Raw genomic sequence first — 20,693 nt, forward strand, 5'->3', positions numbered from 1 at the left:
CTGATGCCAGTGTGTGTGCCAGTGTGTTTCCTATGATAGCAGTGCTAGTATCCCAGGCCCCTGGCTGCTCCCTGATGCCAGAGTGTGTGCCAGTGTGTTTCCTCTGATGGCAGTGCTAGTATCACAGGCCCCTGGCTGCTCCCTGATGCCAGTGTGTGTGCCAGTGTGTTTCCTCTGATAGCAGTGCTAGTATCCCAGGCCCCTGGCTGCTCCCTGATGCCAGTGTGTGTGCCAGTGTGTTTCCTCTGATGGCAGTGCTAGTATCCCAGGCCCCTGGCTGCTCCCTGATGCCAGTGTGTGTGCCAGTGTGTTTCCTCTGATAGCAGTGCTAGTATCCCAGGCCCCTGGCTGCTCCCTGATGCCAGAGTGTGTGCCAGTGTGTTTCCTCTGATGGCAGTGTTAGTATCCCAGGCCCCTGGCTGCTCCCTGATGCCAGTGTGCGTGCCAGTGTGTTTCCTCTGATGGCAGTGCTAGTATCCTAGGCCCCTGGCTGAGGACTGATGCCAGAGTGTGTGCCAGTGTTTTTCCTCTGATAGCAGTGTTAGTATCCCAGGCCCCTGGCTGCTCCCTGATGCCAGTGTGTATGCCAGTGTGTTTCCTCTGATGGCAGTGTTAGTATCCCAGGCCCCTGGCTGCTCCCTGATGCCAGTGTGTGTGCCAGTGTGTTTCCTATGATAGCAGTGCTAGTATCCCAGGCCCCTGGCTGAGGACTGATGCCAGAGTGTGTGCCAGTGTTTTTCCTCTGATGGCAGTGCTAGTATTCCAGGCCCCTGGCTGCTCCCTGATGCCAGTGTGTGTGCCAGTGTGTTTCCTCTGATAGCAGTGTTAGTATCCCAGGCCCCTGGCTGTGGCCAGGAGCCAGGGTGTGTGTGCCAATAAGGAAGTGTTCGCTCTGATAGCAGTGCTAGTATCCCAGGCCCCTGGCTGCTCCCTGATGCCAGTGTGTGTGCCAGTGTGTTTCCTCTGATAGCAGTGCTAGTATCCCAGGCCCCTGGCTGCTCCCTGATGCCAGTGTGTGTGCCAGTGTGTTTCCTCTGATGGCAGTGTTAGTATCCTAGGCCCCTGGATGTGGCCAGGTGCCAGGGTGTGTGTGCCAGTGTGTTTCCTCTGATGGCAGTGCTAGTATCCCAGGCCCCTGGCTGCTCCCTGATGCCAGAGTGTGTGCCAGTGTGTTTCCTCTGATAGCAGTGTTAGTATCCCAGGCCCCTGGCTGCTCCCTGATGCCAGTGTGTGTGCCAGTGTGTTTCCTATGATAGCAGTGCTAGTATCCGAGGCCCCTGGCTGCTCCCTGATGCCAGAGTATGTGCCAGTGTGTTTCCTCTGATGGCAGTGCTAGTATCCCAGGACCCTGGCTGCTCCCTGATGCCAGTGTGTGTGCCAGTGTGTTTCCTCTGATAGCAGTGCTAGTATCCCAGGCCCCTGGCTGCTCCCTGATGCCAGTGTGTGTGCCAGTGTAGTTCCTCTGATGGCAGTGCTAGTATCCCAGGCCCCTGGCTGCTCCCTGATGCCAGTGTGTGTGCCAGTGTGTTTCCTCTGATAGCAGTGCTAGTATCACAGGCCCCTGGCTGCTCCCTGATGCCAGAGTGTGTGCCAGTGTGTTTCCTCTGATGGCAGTGTTAGTATCCTAGGCCCCTGGCTGCTCCCTGATGCCAGTGTGTGTGCCAGTGTGTTTCCTCTGATGGCAGTGCTAGTATCCTAGGCCCCTGGCTGAGGACTGATGCCAGAGTGTGTGCCAGTGTGTTTCCTCTGATAGCAGTGTTAGTATCCCAGGCCCCTGGCTGCTCCCTGATGCCAGTGTGTATGCCAGTGCGTTTCCTCTGATGGCAGTGTTAGTATCCCAGGCCCCTGGCTGCTCCCTGATGCCAGTGTGTGTGCCAGTGTGTTTCCTATGATAGCAGTGCTAGTATCCCAGGCCCCTGGCTGAGGACTGATGCCAGAGTGTGTGCCAGTGTGTTTCCTCTGATGGCAGTGCTAGTATTCCAGGCCCCTGGCTGCTCCCTGATGCCAGTGTGTGTGCCAGTGTGTTTCCTCTGATGGCAGTGTTAGTATCACAGGCCCCTGGCTGCTCCCTGATGCTGGAGTGTGTGCCAGTGTGTTTCCTCTGATGGCAGTGCTAGTATCCCAGGCCCCTGGCTGAGGACTGATGCCAGAGTGTGTGCCAGTGTGTTTCCTCTGATGGCAGTGTTAGTATCCCAGGCCCCTGGCTGCTCCCTGATGCCAGTGTGTGTGCCAGTGTGTTTCCTCTGATGGCAGTGTTAGTATCCCAGGCCCCTGGCTGCTCCCAGGTGCCAGTGTGTTTCCTCTGATGTCAGTGTTAGTATCACAGGCCCCTGGCTATGTCCAGGTGCCAGTGTGTGTGCCAGTGTGTTTCCTATGATAGCAGTGTTAGTATCCCAGGCCCCTGGCTGCTCCCTGATGCCGGAGTGTGTGCCAGTGTGTTTCCTCTGATGGCAGTGCTAGTATCCTAGGCCCCTGGCTGAGGACTGATGCCAGAGTGTGTGCCAGTGTGTTTCCTCTGATGGCAGTGTTAGTATCCTATGCCCCTGGCTGTGGCCAGGTGCCAGTGTGTGTGCCAGTGTGTTTCCTCTGATAGCAGTGTTAGTATCCCAGGCCCCTGGCTGAGGACTGATGCCAGAGTGTGTGCCAGTGTGTTTCCTCTGATGGCAGTGCTAGTATCCCAGGCCCCTGGCTGAGGACTGATGCCAGAGTGTGTGCCAGTGTGTTTCCTATGATAGCAGTGTTAGTATCCCAGGCCCCTGGCTGTGGCCAGGTGCCAGTGTGAGTGCCAGTGTGTTTCCTCTGATCGCAGTGTTAGTATCCCAGGCCCCTGGCTGTGCCAGGTGCCAGTGTGTGTGCCAGTGTGTTTCCTCTGATAGCAGTGCTAGTATCCCAGGCCCCTGGCTGCTCCCTGATGCCAGTGTGTGTGCCAGTGTGTTTCCTCTGATAGCAGTGTTAGTATCCCAGGCCCCTGGCTGTGGCCAGGTGCCAGGGTGTGTGTGCCAATAAGGAATTGTTCGCTCTGATTGCTGTGTTAGTATCCCAGGCCCCTGGCTGCTCCCTGATGCCAGTGTGTGTGCCAGTGTATTTCCTATGATAGCAGTGTTAGTATCCTAGGCCCCTGGCTGTGGCCAGGTGCCAGTGTGTGTGCCAGTGTGTTTCCTCTGATAGCAGTGTTAGTATCCCAGGCCCCTGGCTGAGGACTGATGCCAGAGTGTGTGCCAGTGTGTTTCCTCTGATGGCAGTGCTAGTATCCCAGGCCCCTGACTGTGGCCAGGTGCCAGGGTGTGTGTGCCAGTGTGTTTCCTATGATAGCAGTGTTAGTATCCCAGGCCCCTGGCTGTGGCCAGGTGCCAGTGTGTGTGCCAGTGTGTTTCCTCTGATAGCAGTGTTAGTATCCCAGGCCCCTGGCTGTGGCCAGGTGCCAGTGTGTGTGCCAGTGTGTTTCCTCTGATAGCAGTGTTAGTATCCCAGGCCCCTGGCTGCTCCCTGATGCCAGAGTGTGTGCCAGTGTGTTTCCTCTGATAGCAGTGTTAGTATCCCAGGCCCCTGGCTGTGGCCAGGTGCCAGTGTGTGTGCCAGTGTGTTTCCTCTGATGGCAGTGTTAGTATCCCAGGCCCCTGGCTGTGGCCAGGTGCCAGTGTGTGTGCCAGTGTGTTTCCTCTGATAGCAGTGTTAGTATCCCAGGCCCCTGGCTGCTCCCTGATGCCAGTGTGTGTGCCAGTGTGTTTCCTCTGATGGCAGTGTTAGTATCCCAGGCCCCTGGCTGTGGCCAGGTGCCAGGGTGTGTGTGCCAATAAGGAATTGTTCGCTCTGATAGTAGTGTTAGTATCCCAGGCCCCTGGCTGTGGCCAGGTGCCAGTGTGTGTGCCAGTGTGTTTCCTCTGATAGCAGTGCTAGTATCCCAGGCCCCTGGCTGCTCCCTGATGCCTGTGTGTGTGCCAGTGTGTTTCCTATGATAGCAGTGCTAGTATCCCAGGCCCCTGGCTGCTCCCTGATGCCGGAGTGTGTGCCAGTGTGTTTCCTCTGATAGCAGTGTTAGTATCCCAGGCCCCTGGCTGCTCCCTGATGCCAGAGTTTGTGCCAGTATGTTTCCTCTGATGGCAGTGTTAGTATCCCAGGCCCCTGGCTGTGGCCAGGTGCCAGGGTGTGTGTGCCAATAAGGAATTGTTCGCTCTGATAGCAGTGTTAGTATCCCAGGCCCCTGGCTGCTCCCTGATGCCAGTGTGTGTGCCAGTGTGTTTCCTCTGATGGCAGTGCTAGTATCCCAGGCCCCTGGCTGAGGACTGATGCCAGAGTGTGTGCCAGTGTGTTTCCTCTGATGGCAGTGTTAGTATCCTAGTCCCCTGGCTGTGGCCAGGTGCCAGTGTGTGTGCCAGTGTGTTTCCTCTGATAGCAGTGCTAGTATCCCAGGCCCCTGGCTAAGGACTGATGCCAGATTGTGTGTGCCAGTGTGTTTCCTCTGATGGCAGTGTTAGTATCCTAGTCCCCTGGCTGTGGCCAGGTGCCAGTGTGTGTGCCAGTGTGTTTCCTCTGATAGCAGTGCTAGTATCCCAGGCCCCTGGCTGAGGACTGATGCCAGAGTGTGTGCCAGTGTGTTTCCTCTGATAGCAGTGCTAGTATCACAGGCCCCTGGCTGCTCCCTGATGCCAGTGTGTGTGCCAGTGTGTTTCCTCTGATGGCAGTGTTAGTATCCTAGTCCCCTGGCTGTGGCCAGGTGCCAGTGTGTGTGCCAGTGTGTTTCCTCTGATAGCAGTGTTAGTATCCCAGGCCCCTGGCTGCTCCCTGATGCCAGTGTGTGTGCCAGTGTGTTTCCTCTGATAGCAGTGTTAGTATCCTAGGCCCCTGGCTGCTCCCTGATGCCAGTGTGTGTGCCAGTGTGTTTCCTCTGATAGCAGTGTTAGTATCCTAGGCCCCTGGCTGCTCCCTGATGCCAGTGTGTGTGCCAGTGTGTTTCCTCTGATAGCAGTGTTAGTATCCTAGTCCCCTGGCTGTGGCCAGGTGCCAGTGTGTGTGCCAGTGTGTTTCCTCTGATAGCAGTGTTAGTATCCTAGGCCCCTGGCTGCTCCCTGATGCCAGTGTGTGTGCCAGTGTGTTTCCTCTGATAGCAGTGCTAGTATCCCAGGCCCCTGGCTGAGGACTGATGCCAGAGTGTGTGCCAGTGTGTTTCCTATGATAGCAGTGCTAGTATCCCAGGCCCCTGGCTGAGGACTGATGCCAGAGTGTGTGCCAGTGTGTTTCCTCTGATAGCAGTGCTAGTATCACAGGCCCCTGGCTGAGGACTGATGCCAGAGTGTGTGCCAGTGTGTTTCCTCTGATAGCAGTGCTAGTATCACAGGCCCCTGGCTGAGGACTGATGCCAGTGTGTGTGCCAGTGTGTTTCCTCTGATAGCAGTGCTAGTATCCCAGGCCCCTGGCTGCTCCCTGATGCCAGTGTGTGTGCCAGTGTGTTTCCTATGATAGCAGTGCTAGTATCCCAGGCCCCTGGCTGCTCCCTGATGCCAGTGTGTGTGCCAGTGTGTTTCCTCTGATAGCAGTGCTAGTATCCCAGGCCCCTGGCTAAGGACTGGTGCCAGATTGTGTGTGCCAGTGTGTTTCCTCTGATAGCAGTGCTAGTATCCCAGGCCCCTGGCTGCTCCCTGATGCCAGAGTGTGTGCCAGTGTGTTTCCTCTGATGGCAGTGCTAGTATCCCAGGCCCCTGGCTGCTCTCTGATGCCAGTGTGTGTGCCAGTGTGTTTCCTCTGATGGCAGTGCTAGTATCACAGGCCCCTGGCTGCTCCCTGATGCCAGTGTGTGTGCCAGTGTGTTTCCTCTGATAGCAGTGCTAGTATCCCAGGCCCCTGGCTGAGGACTGATGCCAGAGTGTGTGTGCCAATGGGGAAGTTGTTTATTCTGGTAGTACTATCAGTTCCTCTGGCCTTAGGTGCAAGTTGGCTCCCAGCAGGAAGCTCCTGGCACATGCCGCTGGCCAGTAGTGACATCTTTCGTGTGTTTCTGCAGCTACTCCCCTGGCCTCTGGGTGAGGGTTGGCAAAACATCTGCAGTGCCAGTTGCTTCTGGACAGCGGTGATGTCTTCTCGGTCCTTGTTTTGAAGGGTCTTCTAGGGTGGTGTGGGCGCTTCTCAGTGGTCGTAGGGTGCCTCTGGGATCAGGGTTGGCACACCATGGGCAGTGCCAAGACGTTGCCCCAGGGCCCTGTGGCTGTATCTCTCGGGAAGGCGCAGCTGCCCCTCCAAGGTGCACTGTTTCTTCAGTGTCCAGTGGTACATTTGGGGTGAGGTTGGCACACAGGGCAGGGGTTACATCTCTCTTCTGTTAGTGTCTCTCAGTTAGTTGTACCTTCCTTTCTGAGGGAACTATTGCTTCCCTGGCCAAAGAGTACCTCTGGGCTAAGAGATGGCACACAGTGGGCAGTGCCAGGTTGGTGCCTCATGGAAACTAAACTGCTTCAGTATCTCACGGACCAGTGCAGGAGCTAGGTGGATGGACTAGGTGTGTGTGTGTGTGTGTGTGCGGGGGGGGGGGGGGGGGCAATACTTCTGAATCAAGTGTCCTGCATCGTCCCTCTGGGTTGATGGTTGGGGCAGCCGCATGCAGTGGGCAGTGACAGCTTTGCCCCGCCAGATCCTGACACTTCTTTGTTTTCTCTTTTTTGTAGGTCTTCTCTGGGAAGTGCGGCGGTGGAAGCGGCTGCTGTCGTGGCCACAGTCAGAGCTCCGCCGCCTGCCCCGGGCTTGGCATGGACAACGTCACTTCTACGCACTGCACTGGGCAGGACTTCCATGGTTTTGGGGGGCGCCAGGGCCCCCATTATTGATGGGTGCCATGAACAGACGTGGCCCCAGCTCCACCGCCAGCTCCTTGAAAGAAGCTCTGGAGCTGTCGTCCGTCCTTCCATCCCCCGCCAGAGGGCGCAGCCCAGGACCTGCCGCGGTGCGCATGCGCGGTGCTGGGACCTCCCTCACTGCTACACTGCAGACTCTAACTTCACTTTCTCTGAGTCCAGCATTTCTTGTCTTTAGAGTGTTTGCAAACTAATGTGAATATAGCCTCGATTCTTGGGGGCAGATTTATGTTAACTGGCGCGTCCCCAGGGATGCGCCAGTTAACATGCGCCACAGTGCGCCACTGCTCCGCCACCCATGGTGCGCCGCATTTATGATGCGGCGCACCATGGGGCAAAAACGGCACAGATGCGTGACGCATCTGTGCCGGAAATGTGGCACATTGCTGGAGTTGCGTCGCAAGCGCGACGCAGCTCCAGCAATGCTCTGGGGGGGCCTATTCTTTCAATGCTGCCTCAAGCCTTACGCCTGCTTCAAGCAGGCGCAGGGTTTTGACGCAGCATTGCCCTGAAAGTGACTGAGTGAAATCTCATAGATTTCACTCAGCCACTTTCAAGAGGCGTTCCTGCGCAGGAACGCCCCCCCCCTGCACAGGAACGCCTCCTCATGGCGCAGTGCTGTACAACGTGACGCATCTCATAGATGCGTCACGTTGTAAATAGGGTGCAGGGATGCTCCACGTTTCCGCGCCGTTGCGTCACGCAACGGCGGCGTAAACGTGGCGCAAGCCCTTCATAAATCTGCCCCCTCCTGTGTGCTGCAGCCGCAGACCCGCGCAATCCCCCGGATTACACTCAAGCTCGACCGTTTATCAGAAGCTTAGGATCACCCCCAACGGAGACGGCTGTCCCGGCCTCCGAAATATAAATCAGATAGGATATCACCGCATCCATATTGGGGCAGAGGGGATATCCATCGCCATTGTGAGGGAGTAACCCGTCTGCTAAGATCTAACTCCGGCTCTACTGACCATTGGACGACATTTGGTTACTTTTTGCTAGTTCGGAAGCGCCGAGAGATGGCTAGTGAATTCTCCCATCTTGTGTGAGTGCATACTCGGGGAAGAGCGACGGCTTCACTCACTGCCCAAGGAAACTTGCATACTACACAAACACACACTCAGGACATCATGAGGATTATTCTTTCAAATCTGTCCTATTTACGAGGGGGGCTCTGCTGTCAGCAGCTGTCCCTCAATTTCAACTATTTATGTTTAGCACATGTTGTTCTTCAGTTCTTTTCCTTAATTTATTAGCACTATTTATTAAACGCAGAGGATATATTTATTTTTATGTGTACAATGCAGAGTTTGTGCCTCCGCACTGGAACTTATCTGGATCCAGTACGCCCCCTGTGGCGTGTTGTAGATTTGCGGTGCCCCTTGAGCCGCATTAAAGGATGACCAGCAGTAGGGTGTGTTTTATAGGATCCGCAGTGCCTCCTGGGGAATGGTATAGGATTTACGGAGTCTCCTGGGGCATGTGATAGGATTCGCAGCACCTCCTGAGGCATGTTATAGGGTTCACGGCACCTCCTGGGGCGTTTTATCGGATCTGCAGCGCCTCCTCGGGTATGTTTTAGGATCCGCAGTGCTTCGTGGGGCATGCCATATATTTCACAGCGCTTCCTGGCGCGCATTACTGGGTTCACAGCGCCTCCTGGGGTGTGCTATAAGATCCACAGTGCCTTGTGAGGCATGCCATGGACTTCACAGCGCCTCCTGGAGCGCATTCCCGCATTAACAGCGCCTCCTAGGGTGTGTTACCGGATCTGCAGCGCCTCCTGGGGCATGCTATAGAATCACAGTGCCTCCTGGAGCACGTTGTTGGTTTCACAGCGCCTTCTAAGATGTGTTGTAAGATCCATAGTCTTCTGAGGTACCATTGACTCAGGAGGAAACGATATTCACCAGTGACAAATCAGCTGAGTTTTAGTCAGAATTTGCCTCACTACTAAATTTCAATCACCCCTTGTTTTGCCCAAACCATATTCTCTAACTATATTGGATAAAAAGAATGGACACACAGCATATTCGATCCATTCAAGAAGTTAAGCAAGAAACGATTCATAAAACAAAAAGAAAAAATGGATTCTAGTTAAGAATCCGTCTTTGTCTTTCTTGAGGCATGATTTAATTATTATTTATTTTTTAAGAATTATTTTTTGCAAATGTCAATTTTGTTGAAACTCCCTGCTAAATTACAGTGGCCAAGCATTTAGAAGCAGCTGATTCCAATCTGTCGCTGTGAATGAAGTGCACGTCCTGACAACGGAGAAATGCTGTTTAATAATCTGGCCTGAGGACCCCCTCGGGGAATGTTCTACCGCTCATACTTATGATTGTGTGTTTGAAATAAAATATTATCATGATGAGAGAACTTTCGTACGTCTTTTCATTTTATGCGACTGCCACTGTCTCCCCGCCACCCCCACCCGTGGCTACCAATGTCCCCCATTCTCTACCCCTTCCTCCAGCCTGGGGTCGTTTGTAATTAGGTAATGAAGCCAGCAAACTTTATAGGCAAAAACAATGTTTACACAGAAGATAGAAATGTCCAAAAAACTACTTTATCTGAACTATTCTTCAAATGTAAGAACCATAAATACTGGCGTCTCACCAGACACTGAGATATACTCCTAGTACCCGGCTCACCAGCCGACACCAAGATATACTCCCAGCACCTGGCTCAGCAGCCGACACTGAGATATACTCCTAGCACCTGGCTCACCAGCCGACACTAAGATATACTCCCAGCACCTGGCTCAGCAGCCGACACTGAGATATACTCCTAGCACCTGGCTCACCAGCCGACACTAAGATATACTCCCAGCACCTGGCTCAGCAGCCGACACTGAGATATACTCCTAGCACCTGGCTCACCAGCCGACACTGAGATCAACTACCAGCTCCTGGCTCAACAGCCGACACTGAGATATACTCCTAGCATCTGGCTCACCAGCCGACACTGAGATATACTCCTAGCACCTGGCTCACCAGCCGACACTGAGATCAACTACCAGCTCCTGGCTCAACAGCCGACACTGAGATATACTCCTAGCACTTGGCTCTCCAGCGACACTGAGATATAATCCTAGCACCTGGCTCACCAGCCGACACTGAGATCAACTGCCAGCTCCTGGCTCACCAGCCGATACTGAGATATACTCCTAGCACCTGGCTCACCAGCCGACACTGAGCTATTCTCCTAGCACCTGGCTCGCCAGCCAACACTGATATCAACTACCAGCTCCTGGCTCAGCAGCCGACACTGAGATATACTCCTAGCACTTGGCTCTCCAGCGACACTGAGATATAATCCTAGCACCTGGCTCACCAGCCAACACTGACTTATACTCCTAGCACATGATCCATGAGCCGACACTGAAATACACTCCCAGCGCCCGGGTCACCAGTCGACACTGAGATATACTCCTAGCACCTGGTGCATCAGCTGACACTGAGATATACTCCCAGCGCCTGGCTCAGCAGCCGATGCTGAGATATACTCCTAGCACCTGGCTCACCAGCCGACACTGAGATATACTCCTAGCACCCGGCTCACCAGCCGACACACTAAGATATACTCCCAGCACCTGGCTCACCAGCCGACACTAAGATATACTCCCAGCACCTGGCTCAGCAGCCGACACTGAGATATACTCCTAGCATCTGGCTCACCAGCCGACACTGAGATATACTCCTAGCACCTGGCTCACCAGCCGACACTGAGATCAACTACCAGCTCCTGGCTCAACAGCCGACACTGAGATATACTCCTAGCATCTGGCTCACCAGCCGACACTGAGATATACTCCTAGCACCTGGCTCACCAGCCGACACTCAGCTATACTCCTAGCACCTGGCTCACCAGCCGACACTGAGCTATACTCCCAGCACCTGGCTCACCAGCCAACACTGAGATATAATAATACAGCTTTTTGTAAAGCGCAAACAGCTACCTCGCAGGGAGGTGTCTCGGCGCTAGAAGAACACAGTTGACCTGGGGGTAAGAAGTGAGAGAGTTTAGCGAGGTTGAGTGAAGAGCCAAGTCTTTAGCAACTTCTTGAAGCAAAGTTCGGAGGGGGCTTGCTGGATTGCTGGGGGTAGGGCGTTCCATAATGTTGTAACATTTGCCGAAAAGGTTCGACCTCCTAATCGAGCCCTTCTAGTTCGTGGGACAGACAGTTGAACGCGGCAGTTGGAGCGCAGCGCGCGGGCTTGGGAGTATCTCGGGAGCCTGTTTTTCAGGTACTCCGGGCAGGTACCAAACAGAGATCTGAAGGCCAGCGTGAGTGCCTTAAATATACTCCTAGCATCTGGCTCACCAGCCGACACTGAGCTGTACTCTTAGCCCCTGGCTCACCAGCCAACACTGAGATCTACTCCCAGCTCCTGGCTCACCAGCCGACCTTGAGATATACTCCTAGCACTTGGCTCACCAGCCGACAATGAGATATAATCCAAGCACCTGGCTAACCAGCCGACACTGAGATATACTCCAAGCACCTGGCTCACCAGCCGACACTGAGATATACTCCTAGCATGTGGCCTATCAGCCGACACTGAGATACCTAGCACCTGGCTCACCAGCTGACACTGAGATATACTCCAAGTGCCTGGCTCACCAGCCGACACTGAGATATACTCCTAGCATGTGGCCTATCAGCCGACACTGAGATATTCTCCTAGCACCTGGCTCACCAGCCGACACTGAGATATTCTCCTAGCACCTGGCTCACCAGCCAACACTGAGATATACTCCCAGAACCTGGCTCACAGCCGACACTGAGATATACTCCTAGCACCTGGCTCGCCGGCCGACACTGAGATGTACTCCTAGCATATGACCCTTCAGCCGACACTGAGATATACTCCCAGTGCCTGGCTCACCAGCCGACACTGAGATATACTCCTAGCCTCCTAGCACCTGGCTCAAAAGCCAACACTGAGATATACTCCTAGCTTCTGGCTCAGCAGCCGACACTGAGATATACTCCTAGCACCCGGCTCACCAGCCGACACACTAAGATATACTTCCAGCACCTGGCTCACCAGCCGACACTGAGATATACTCCTAGCACCTGGCTCACCAGCCGACACTGAGATATACTCCTAGTACCCGGCTCACCAGCCGACACACTAAGATATACTCCCAGCACCTGGCTCACCAGCCGACACACTAAGATATTCTCCCAGCACCTGGCTCACCAGCCGACACAGAGATATACTCCCAGCACCTGGCTCACCAGACGACACTGAGATATACTCCCAGCACCCGGCTCACCAGCCGACACAGAGATCTACTCCCAGCTCCTGGCTCACCTGCCGACACTGAGATATACTCCTAGCACTTGGCTCACCAGCCGACAATGAGATATAATCCAAGCACCTGGCTAACCAGCCGACACTGAGATATACTCCAAGCACCTGGCTCACCAGCCGACACTGAGATATACTCCTAGCAATTGGCCTATCAGCCGACACTGAGATACCTAGCACCTGGCTCACCAGCTGACACTGAGATATACTCCAAGCGCCTGGCTCACCAGCCGACATTGAGATATACTCCTAGCATGTGGCCTATCAGCCGACACTGAGATATTCTCCTAGCACCTGGCTCACCAGCCGACACTGAGATATACTCCTAGCACCTGGCTCACCAGCCAACACTGAGATATACTCCCAGCACCTGGCTCACCAGCCGACACTGAGATATACTCCTAGCACCTGGCTTGCCGGCCGACACTGAGATGTACTCCTAGCATATGACCCTTCAGCCGACACTGAGATATACTCCCAGTGCCTGGCTCACCAGCCGACACTGAGATATACTCCTAGCCTCCAAGCACCTGGCTCAAAAGCCAACACTGAGATATACTCCTAGCTTCTGGCTCACCAGCCGACACTGAGATTTGCTCCTAGCACCCGGCTCACCAACCGACACACTAAGATATACTCCCAGCACCAGGCTCACCAGCCGACACTGAGATATACTCCTAGCACCTGGCTCACCAGCCGACACTGAGATATACTCCTAGTACCCGGCTCACCAGCCGACACACTAAGATATACTTACAGCACCTGGCTCACCAGCCGACACACTAAGATATACTCCCAGCACCTGGCTCACCAGCCGACACAGAGATATACTCCCAGCACCTGGCTCACCAGACGACACTGAGATATACTCCCAGCACCCGGCTCACCAGCCGACACAGAGATATACTCCCAGCACCTGGCTCACCAGACCACACTGAGATATACTCCCAGCACCTGGCTCACCAGACGACACTGAGATATACTCCTTGCACCTGGCTCAGCAGCCGACACTGAGATATACTGCCAGCACCTGGCTCAACAGCAGACACTGAGATATTCTCCTAGCACCTGGCTCACCAGCCAACACTGAGATATACTGCCAGCACCTGGCTCACCAGCCGACACTGAGATATACTCCTTGCACCCAGCTCACCAGCCGACACACTAAGATGTACTCCCAGCACCTGGCTCACCAGCCGACACTGAGATACACTCCTAGCACCCGGCTCACCAGCCGACACACTAAGATATACTCCCAGCACCTGGTTCACCAGCCGACACTGAGATATACTCCCAGCACCTGGCTCACCAGCCGACACTGAGATATACTCCCAGCACCTGGCTCACCAGCTGACACTGAGATATACTCCCAGCACCTGGCTCACCAGCGGACACTGAGATATACACCTAGCACCTTCCCTTCTGCAGAAAATCCTAGCACCTGCTTCACCAGCTGACACTGAGATATACTCCCAGCACCTGGCTCACCAGCCGACACTGAGATATACTCCCAGCACCTGGCTCACCAGCCGACACTGAGATATACTCCCAGCACCTGGCTCACCAGCCGACACTGAGATATACTCCCAGCTCCTGGCTCACCAGCTGACACTGAGATATACTCCCAGCACCTGGCTCACCAGCGGACACTGAGCTCTACTCCCAGCACCCGGCTCACCAGCCGACACTGAGATATACTCCCAGCACCTGGCTCACCAGCCGACACTGAGATATACTCCCAGCAGCCGACACTGAGATATAGTCCCAGCACCCGGCTCACCAGCCGACACACTAAGATATACACCAAGCACCTGGCTCACCAGCCGACACTGAGATATACTCCTACCACCCGGCTCACCAGCCGACACACTAAGATATACTCCCAGCACCTGGCTCACCAGCCGACACTGAGATATACTCCCAGCACCTGGCTCACCAGCCGACACTGAGATATACTCCCAGCACCTGGCTCACCAGCCGACACAGATATATACTCCCAGCACCTGGCTCACCAGCGGACACTGAGATATACACCTAGCACCTTCCCTTCTGCAGAAACTCCTAGCACCTGGCTCACCAGCTGACACTGAGATATACTCCCAGCACCTGGCTCACCAGCCAACACTGAGATATACTCCCAGCACCTGGCTCACCAGCCGACACTGAGATATACTCCCAGCTCCTGGCTCACCAGCTGACACTGAGATATACTCCCAGCACCTGGCTCACCAGCGGACACTTAGCTCTACTCCCAGCACCCGGCTCACCAGCCGACACTGAGATATACTCCCAGCACCTGGCTCACCAGCGGACACTGAGATATACTCCCAGCACCTGGCTCACCAGACGACACTGAGATATACTCCCAGCACCTGGCTCACCAGCCGACACTGACATATAATCCCAGCAGCCAACACTGAGATATACTCCCAGCACCTGGCTCACCAGCCGACACTGAGATATACTCCCAGCACCTGGCTCACCAGCGGACACTGAGATATACACCTAGCACCTTCCCTTCTGCAGAAACTCCTAGCACCTGGCCCTTCTGCTGATGCTGAGCTTTGCTCCTAGCACCTGGCCCTACTAACGACTGAGATATACTCCCAGCACCTGGCCCTTTCACGGACACTAAGATGTACTCCTAACACCTCAGCTACCAATGTGTCTCAGCTGTTGTGGCCCTGTGCTGTGAACAGGGAGTCAGCCAATTGACCCCTGGAGTCTCTTGTCTTTGACTGGGATATGGAGACGACGTCCCAATGGGCAGGACACAGCAGGCACAGCCGCTCTTCTTTGCTAGCCACCAGGTCCAGCTGGCAGGGTCGGATTGGGATCACAATTCGGCCCGGGCACTGACGAAAAAAGTGGCCCACATTCAAGGGGCGTGGCCCATATTTAAGGGGCGTGGCCCACATTCAAGGGGCGTGCCCTTTCATGAAACACCATTTGCACAGACAAGGAATGAAAGTGGGAGGATACTGTTCTTGCACACGACACAGGGCCAAGGTGACAATGGCCTACATGCTGAGCAACTAAAAATAAATAGCAAGGCCCCTTTTTGTCACAAAATTATTCCAGCCCTCCAGCACAGGAGCACCTGAAAAGCAGCAAAGCCCCTGCTATTACTAACCTACTCAGCCCTCCCCAGACCTTCAGCTCAGGAGCACATGAACAGAGGTAAGGCCCCTGCAATTAGTAAATTAATCAACCCTCCAGGCCTTGGGAAAATGTCCTGGCAGGGGAGCACAAAACACATCTTTCTGGGTCATCCAAGGTAGCCAGGTAGCCAGGGGGGAGGCTGAGGTGAAGCTGGTGCATGGGAAGTGCCTTCCCAGTGTGTTCTGGCAGTTTGAGTATTTACCATTTACTGTAGTATTACCCTTGTACCTGTGTATGGTACCCTTTTGTAACTTGCACAAGTCACTTTTCTCTTGTATCACACTGTATGCTACCTCTCACTTTTGTTTGCTTTCGATACTTGCAGAAGTGCCACCATTGCCTACGTAACGTTTGTTCTTGTGCTGGAGTGTCTGCCATTAATTGCAGTATTATCCCTCTACTTGTATTTTGTACGCTTTTGTAACCTGCACACATATCTCTTTTTCCTTTTGTAATGTATCATTTGCTCCTCTTGTATTTTGGTTGCTCACTATTGTCACTTTTGATTCATGTAACTTAACGTTTGCTTTTGTAATTTGTCCACTTATAATTTTCTCCTCATGTATTATTGCTGTTCCTAGTGTGAAGCGCTCTGACACCTTCGGGTAAAGTCTGCGCTTTATAAAATCGCATAAATAAATAAATAAAACAAAAAAATTCCAAACATCACCAGGCCCCCACAGCAAGACCCATTCTTCCTCGCCCACTATGCCCTGAATGTGAAGGGCTGTGGGCGAGGTGTTAATACTAACACTGTTTCTGGGCTGCATGGGCGCCAGGGGGCCGAGGTGCAAATGGCTCAAAGGCCTGAGAAATACCTGGCCCCCAGGGAGGCCGATTATTGCAAACAATCACCCTCCCCAGCCCAGCTTCGGCTTGATTGCTTGGCAGGGCAGGGGTGAAGGAGAGCCCAGAGCTGACAAACGCTGTCTGGCCGCACAGCGAGGCTGCTTTCATTTTCTCAGTCTCTGTCTCCGTGCACTCTGTGGGCCGGTTTTTTTCTCCCCTTTCCTAGTCCACTCTCTGTGGACTGGGACAGGGGAGAAAAAAAACGGCCCACAGAGGGCACTGAGGCACCAGCCCTTCGGCCCGTTCCTGAATGCCCGCCTTGCCAATCCGCCCCTGCCAGCTGGTGCAGTCCATGCTGCAGGGGCCTCTCTCTGCCGGGTCAACCGAGCAGCAGAGCAGTCCTTCTACAGTCCTTCTACAGTCCAGATGAGATCTGAGTTGTGGAAACCACGGGTGTCCTACTTAGGCTCAGAACGGGCCGTCAGGCTAGACACGGTCAGTAGCCAATGGGTTAGTAGGTCCCCTCCTTCCTTATGACCACTTCCATGGGAGTGTGGCATCTGTCTTTCCCAAGATGCACCATTCTGCCCATTACCGTTCTTTTGCCCACTCTGCCACCCCAGTTCAGACATGGCTATATGCAAATCAGTCTGACCCTGTGCCTCATGGGAACAGTCCAGCCCGAACTGCCAAGCCATGTCTTCCCTGGACCGGAAACAAGCTTCCGAGGGCCGGTTTCTGGCATTCCAGCCGTCTTCAGCCCGGTTTGCTTGAATACAGTGGCAAAGTGAGCAAGGGACTCAGGTCTGAGCATACCCTGCCACACTTATGGCGGCCAAAAGCGGTGGTGATGGACGGAGCATCTGAATCAATCAAACACTCACACCCAGTCAAAAGATCTGGGTTTAATCCATCACAGTTCTTTAGCCCACTCTAGCACCCCAGTTCAGACATGGCTATATACAAATCAGTCTGACACTGTGCCTCATGGAAACAGTCCAGCCCGAACTGCCAAGCCATGTCTTCCCCGGACCGGAAACAAGCTTCTGAGGGCCGGTTTCTGGCATTCCAGCCGTCTTCAGCCCGGCTTGCTTGAATCCAGTGGCAAAGTGAGCAAGGGACTCACGTCTGAGCATACCCTGCCACACTTATGGCGGCCAAAAGCGGTACAAAAGGGGATGGTGATGGACGGAGCATCTGAATCAATCAAATACTCACACCCAGCCAAGAGATCTGGGTTTAATCCATCACCGTTCTTTAGCCTACTCTGCCACCCCAGTTCAGACATGGCTATATGCTAATCAGTCTGACCTCATGGGAACAGTCCAGCCCGAACTGCCAAGCCATGTCTTCCCTGGACCGGAAACAAGCTTCCGCACTCTGCATTACGGCTCAATAAGCCTGCTAGGGTGTGACTGACACATGCTTTAGGGGGATATTTGACTACGTCATGGCTTTAAATGGAAAAGTTGGGCTAGAAGTTCGAAATTGCCCTTCCAATCTGCAAAGGTGGTCAAGGAGACTCGTTTTATTTTGTCACACCGATGGTGGCATAACCCGGCTGCAACCCCTGGTGCGACTCTTTAACTTACAGGCCCTGGGCACCGTGTACCAGGGACTTACAGGTAAGTTAGCCTATATCAATTGAGTATAGCCAGTGTGACATACACTTGAGGTCAGGGCAGTGACTCTGAGGCCTGGTTAGAAGAACTCAATGCACTTGCAGATTTGAAAAACAAGCATCTGTCCAAAAACCTGGGGGTGACCCAACAAAAAGAGGCATTTCCTGACAAGCCTGTATTATGTGTACAATGTAAATGTAATCACGTATCAGGGAATCACCGAAATCTCCAAACTCATTAGCATTAGTCAGACCTACAGGAACATACACATAGTTTGGCTTATTTTCGTGTTTTGCCTGATATGCAAGCAAAGAATGTATGATGGTTGAAAAATACATTTATCATTTAGCCACACGTTGTTTCCTCAGCTGCAATGACACAAAATTCAGAAATCCTGATTCATTGCTTCCAGGGGAATGATGGCTTCCCACATTCATCGAGAAATGGAGTGGAGTTGAGACAAACTTGCTGTGCCTTCTTGAAAGAAATCATTAAACTTTAAGATAGAAAAAGAAGGTTGATGGCAAATAAGATAACAGTCTTACAAAGAGCATACATCTACGTGCACTTTATATAAAATCACTTTATAATGAGCTACACAACAATACAAATGGATATGTAATGTTAGTACTCGCAATAGGCGGCGGCTCCCAACAGATAAGCCAAGAATGCTGATTCTTATAAGTCTGGCAATTGAAAGTAGAGCACATATTTTTAGTATCTCATATGATTATTCTGTACTACGAAGTAAAGGTTCAGTGTGAGGATGCCAGGATACCATATTGTAACATTCAGCAATGTACCTGTTGTGCAGCTATAAGGATGATGTGTGTACCACCTAAGCATGGGCGAATTTTGCGGATCTCGCGTTCGCGAATTTTGCGGATTTGCGAACTCGCAATCCGCAAAATCCGCGAATTCCCGCGAATTTGCGGATTTTTTTTTTTGTGTTCGCCCGTGTTTCTGCCAGTTCGCAAGGGTTTTTACAATTTCGCAATTTGCGAACTTACCTGTCGGGTCGCAAGTTTTGCGAACTTGTTGTTTCTACGTGTCCAGCCTGTTTGGGACACTCTTCTTCATCACTGCCACTCTCTGTCACCACTGCCACTCTCTGACTACTCATGCCACCCTCTGGCCCACCCATGCCACCCTCTGTTTCATCACCACACCCTCTGGTTGTCCAGTGTACATTATTTTTGGCAAAGCAAAGCACACCTTCCCTGCCTCAAGTGACCTGAATTAATTTGGGGCTGATTAATGTGTCACAGAATATTTTTTTAGCTGGCACCTGCTTCCTTAGTGCGCCCTGATTAGTGATCTTTTGCACTTGCTAAGTGCTTTCATTGTTGCAAAATTAGTTACAACACCTGCCCTGCCCCAACTGACAATAATGAATTAGGGGCTGATTAATGGATTTTAACTTCCAGCCTGGCTCCTGCTTGTCTCCCTTAGCTGTAATTCAGGACCTTTGTGGCATATGTGTAACTATTCTGAGGTTCAGAGCAGGGTCACATAATAGTTGCAACTGGCAACTGAACTCTGGAGGGGCCCCTCAGGAAGCACTACAGGAAATGGCTACTAATGATGAGCCTGAACTTTTGAACCTGGCAAGTAGTTTCAGTTTTGCTAAGATCGTATTTCTGCAATTTAGCACTTATTCGCGGGGCGCGCAGTTGTACTGGGAAGCCGCGAACTCACGCGAACAGTGCGAGCAGTGCGAGCAAAATCCGCTGCTCGCGGATTTGCGGATTTTGCGGGAGATTCGCGAATCTCGCGGATTGCGAATTTCCCGAAAATCCGCAAAATCCGCGAGCGAAACGGATTTTCCGCCCATACCTAGTACCACCACAGAACATACTAATGCACTTCTAATGGTGTGTGCCATCATGGACGATGGTAGCACACTTCCTATGATGTGCGTATCATCGAGTCATTTATAAGTGGCGTGCAAGCTGTGCCTGTCGCCAAGAATGTCCACGGATGCCATGCCGCAGAGTCTTCAGGCAGTGGGCAGCAGGTGGGAGGTAATGGACTCTGCTCATCAAATCCACCCAGATTTTTTGCTTTTTGGCCAAGTCGTTTTTGACCTTTTCACTGTGGGCGAGCCTTGCGACCGGTGACTCACCCGTGGTAAACTCATGGTAAATTGGCCGTGCACGCTCACCCAAAGAATCAAGAGCAAGGAATCACTCAGGTTGTTTTCCAGAGTCTCTTGGAAATTTGATTGACCCTTTGAGGATTCATCACACCTAATCAAATAAGTGTGGAGCCGCGATATACTGCGGCCGCGACAGTGCGGCCGAGGGTCATTTCATGAGGCTCTGGGAAACGACCTCAGTGATTCTTTCATCTTGACATAGAGGGGACTCTGCAGAAGAGGGTATTGACCTGTGGTAGGCCTCCTAATGTTAGTGTGCACTCCTACGCAAAACAGCCAGGATCCAGTTTCTGTCATGAGTGCCCGTCACTTACCTGGGGGTGGGCAGATTATTTTTCTTTCAGATGCACGTGACTCTCAACACAGTCAGCATCCGGTTTCCTCCTTCATTGCCCGTCTCCTGCCTGAGGGTGGACGGATCCTGTAATGTAGAAAGGATCCACCTCCTCTGCCCATATAGTGTGTATATTTTTTAGGGGCCTTTTGGAATCTCATAAGTAAACGGAGCAGATCCGACGCAGCCATGAGACCCTTCAACATCCCGCCTCAAAGCTGGATAAAACACTTTGGGTCCCTATACCTCCCACCAGATGGGGAACTGTCTGTGGGGATGGACCTCACACTAGCAATCAAACCTCATGCCTATGACCTCTTCACTCCTTTAGAGATCGAGGGGGTTATAGGCTGGGTAGCACCGCGCAAGGCTCCGGGCCCGGACGGCCTTCCGGGTGACCTCATGAGGGCTTACCCAGCGGAATGGGGAAGGATCATAGCAGCTCTCCTAAATGATATCATGAAG

At 53.0% G+C, this 20,693-nt stretch overlaps 1 protein-coding gene across 1 annotated transcript in view; it reads left to right on the forward strand.

The window, feature by feature from the left end:
* LOC147659568 (uncharacterized) overlaps positions 1-7,046 on the forward strand; it is a 29,309-nt gene extending 22,263 nt beyond the window's left edge. The window contains exon 5 of the mRNA XM_086951642.1: positions 6,657-7,046. Coding sequence (XP_086807768.1) covers positions 6,657-6,815 — 159 coding nt within the window. The 3' untranslated portion in view covers positions 6,816-7,046. The remainder of the gene's footprint in view (positions 1-6,656) is intronic.
* The last annotated feature ends 13,647 nt before the right edge of the window (positions 7,047-20,693 follow it).

This window comes from Lissotriton vulgaris, unplaced genomic scaffold, assembly GCF_964263255.1.
Source record: "Lissotriton vulgaris unplaced genomic scaffold, aLisVul1.2 SCAFFOLD_530, whole genome shotgun sequence".
NCBI lineage: Eukaryota > Metazoa > Chordata > Amphibia > Caudata > Salamandridae > Lissotriton > Lissotriton vulgaris.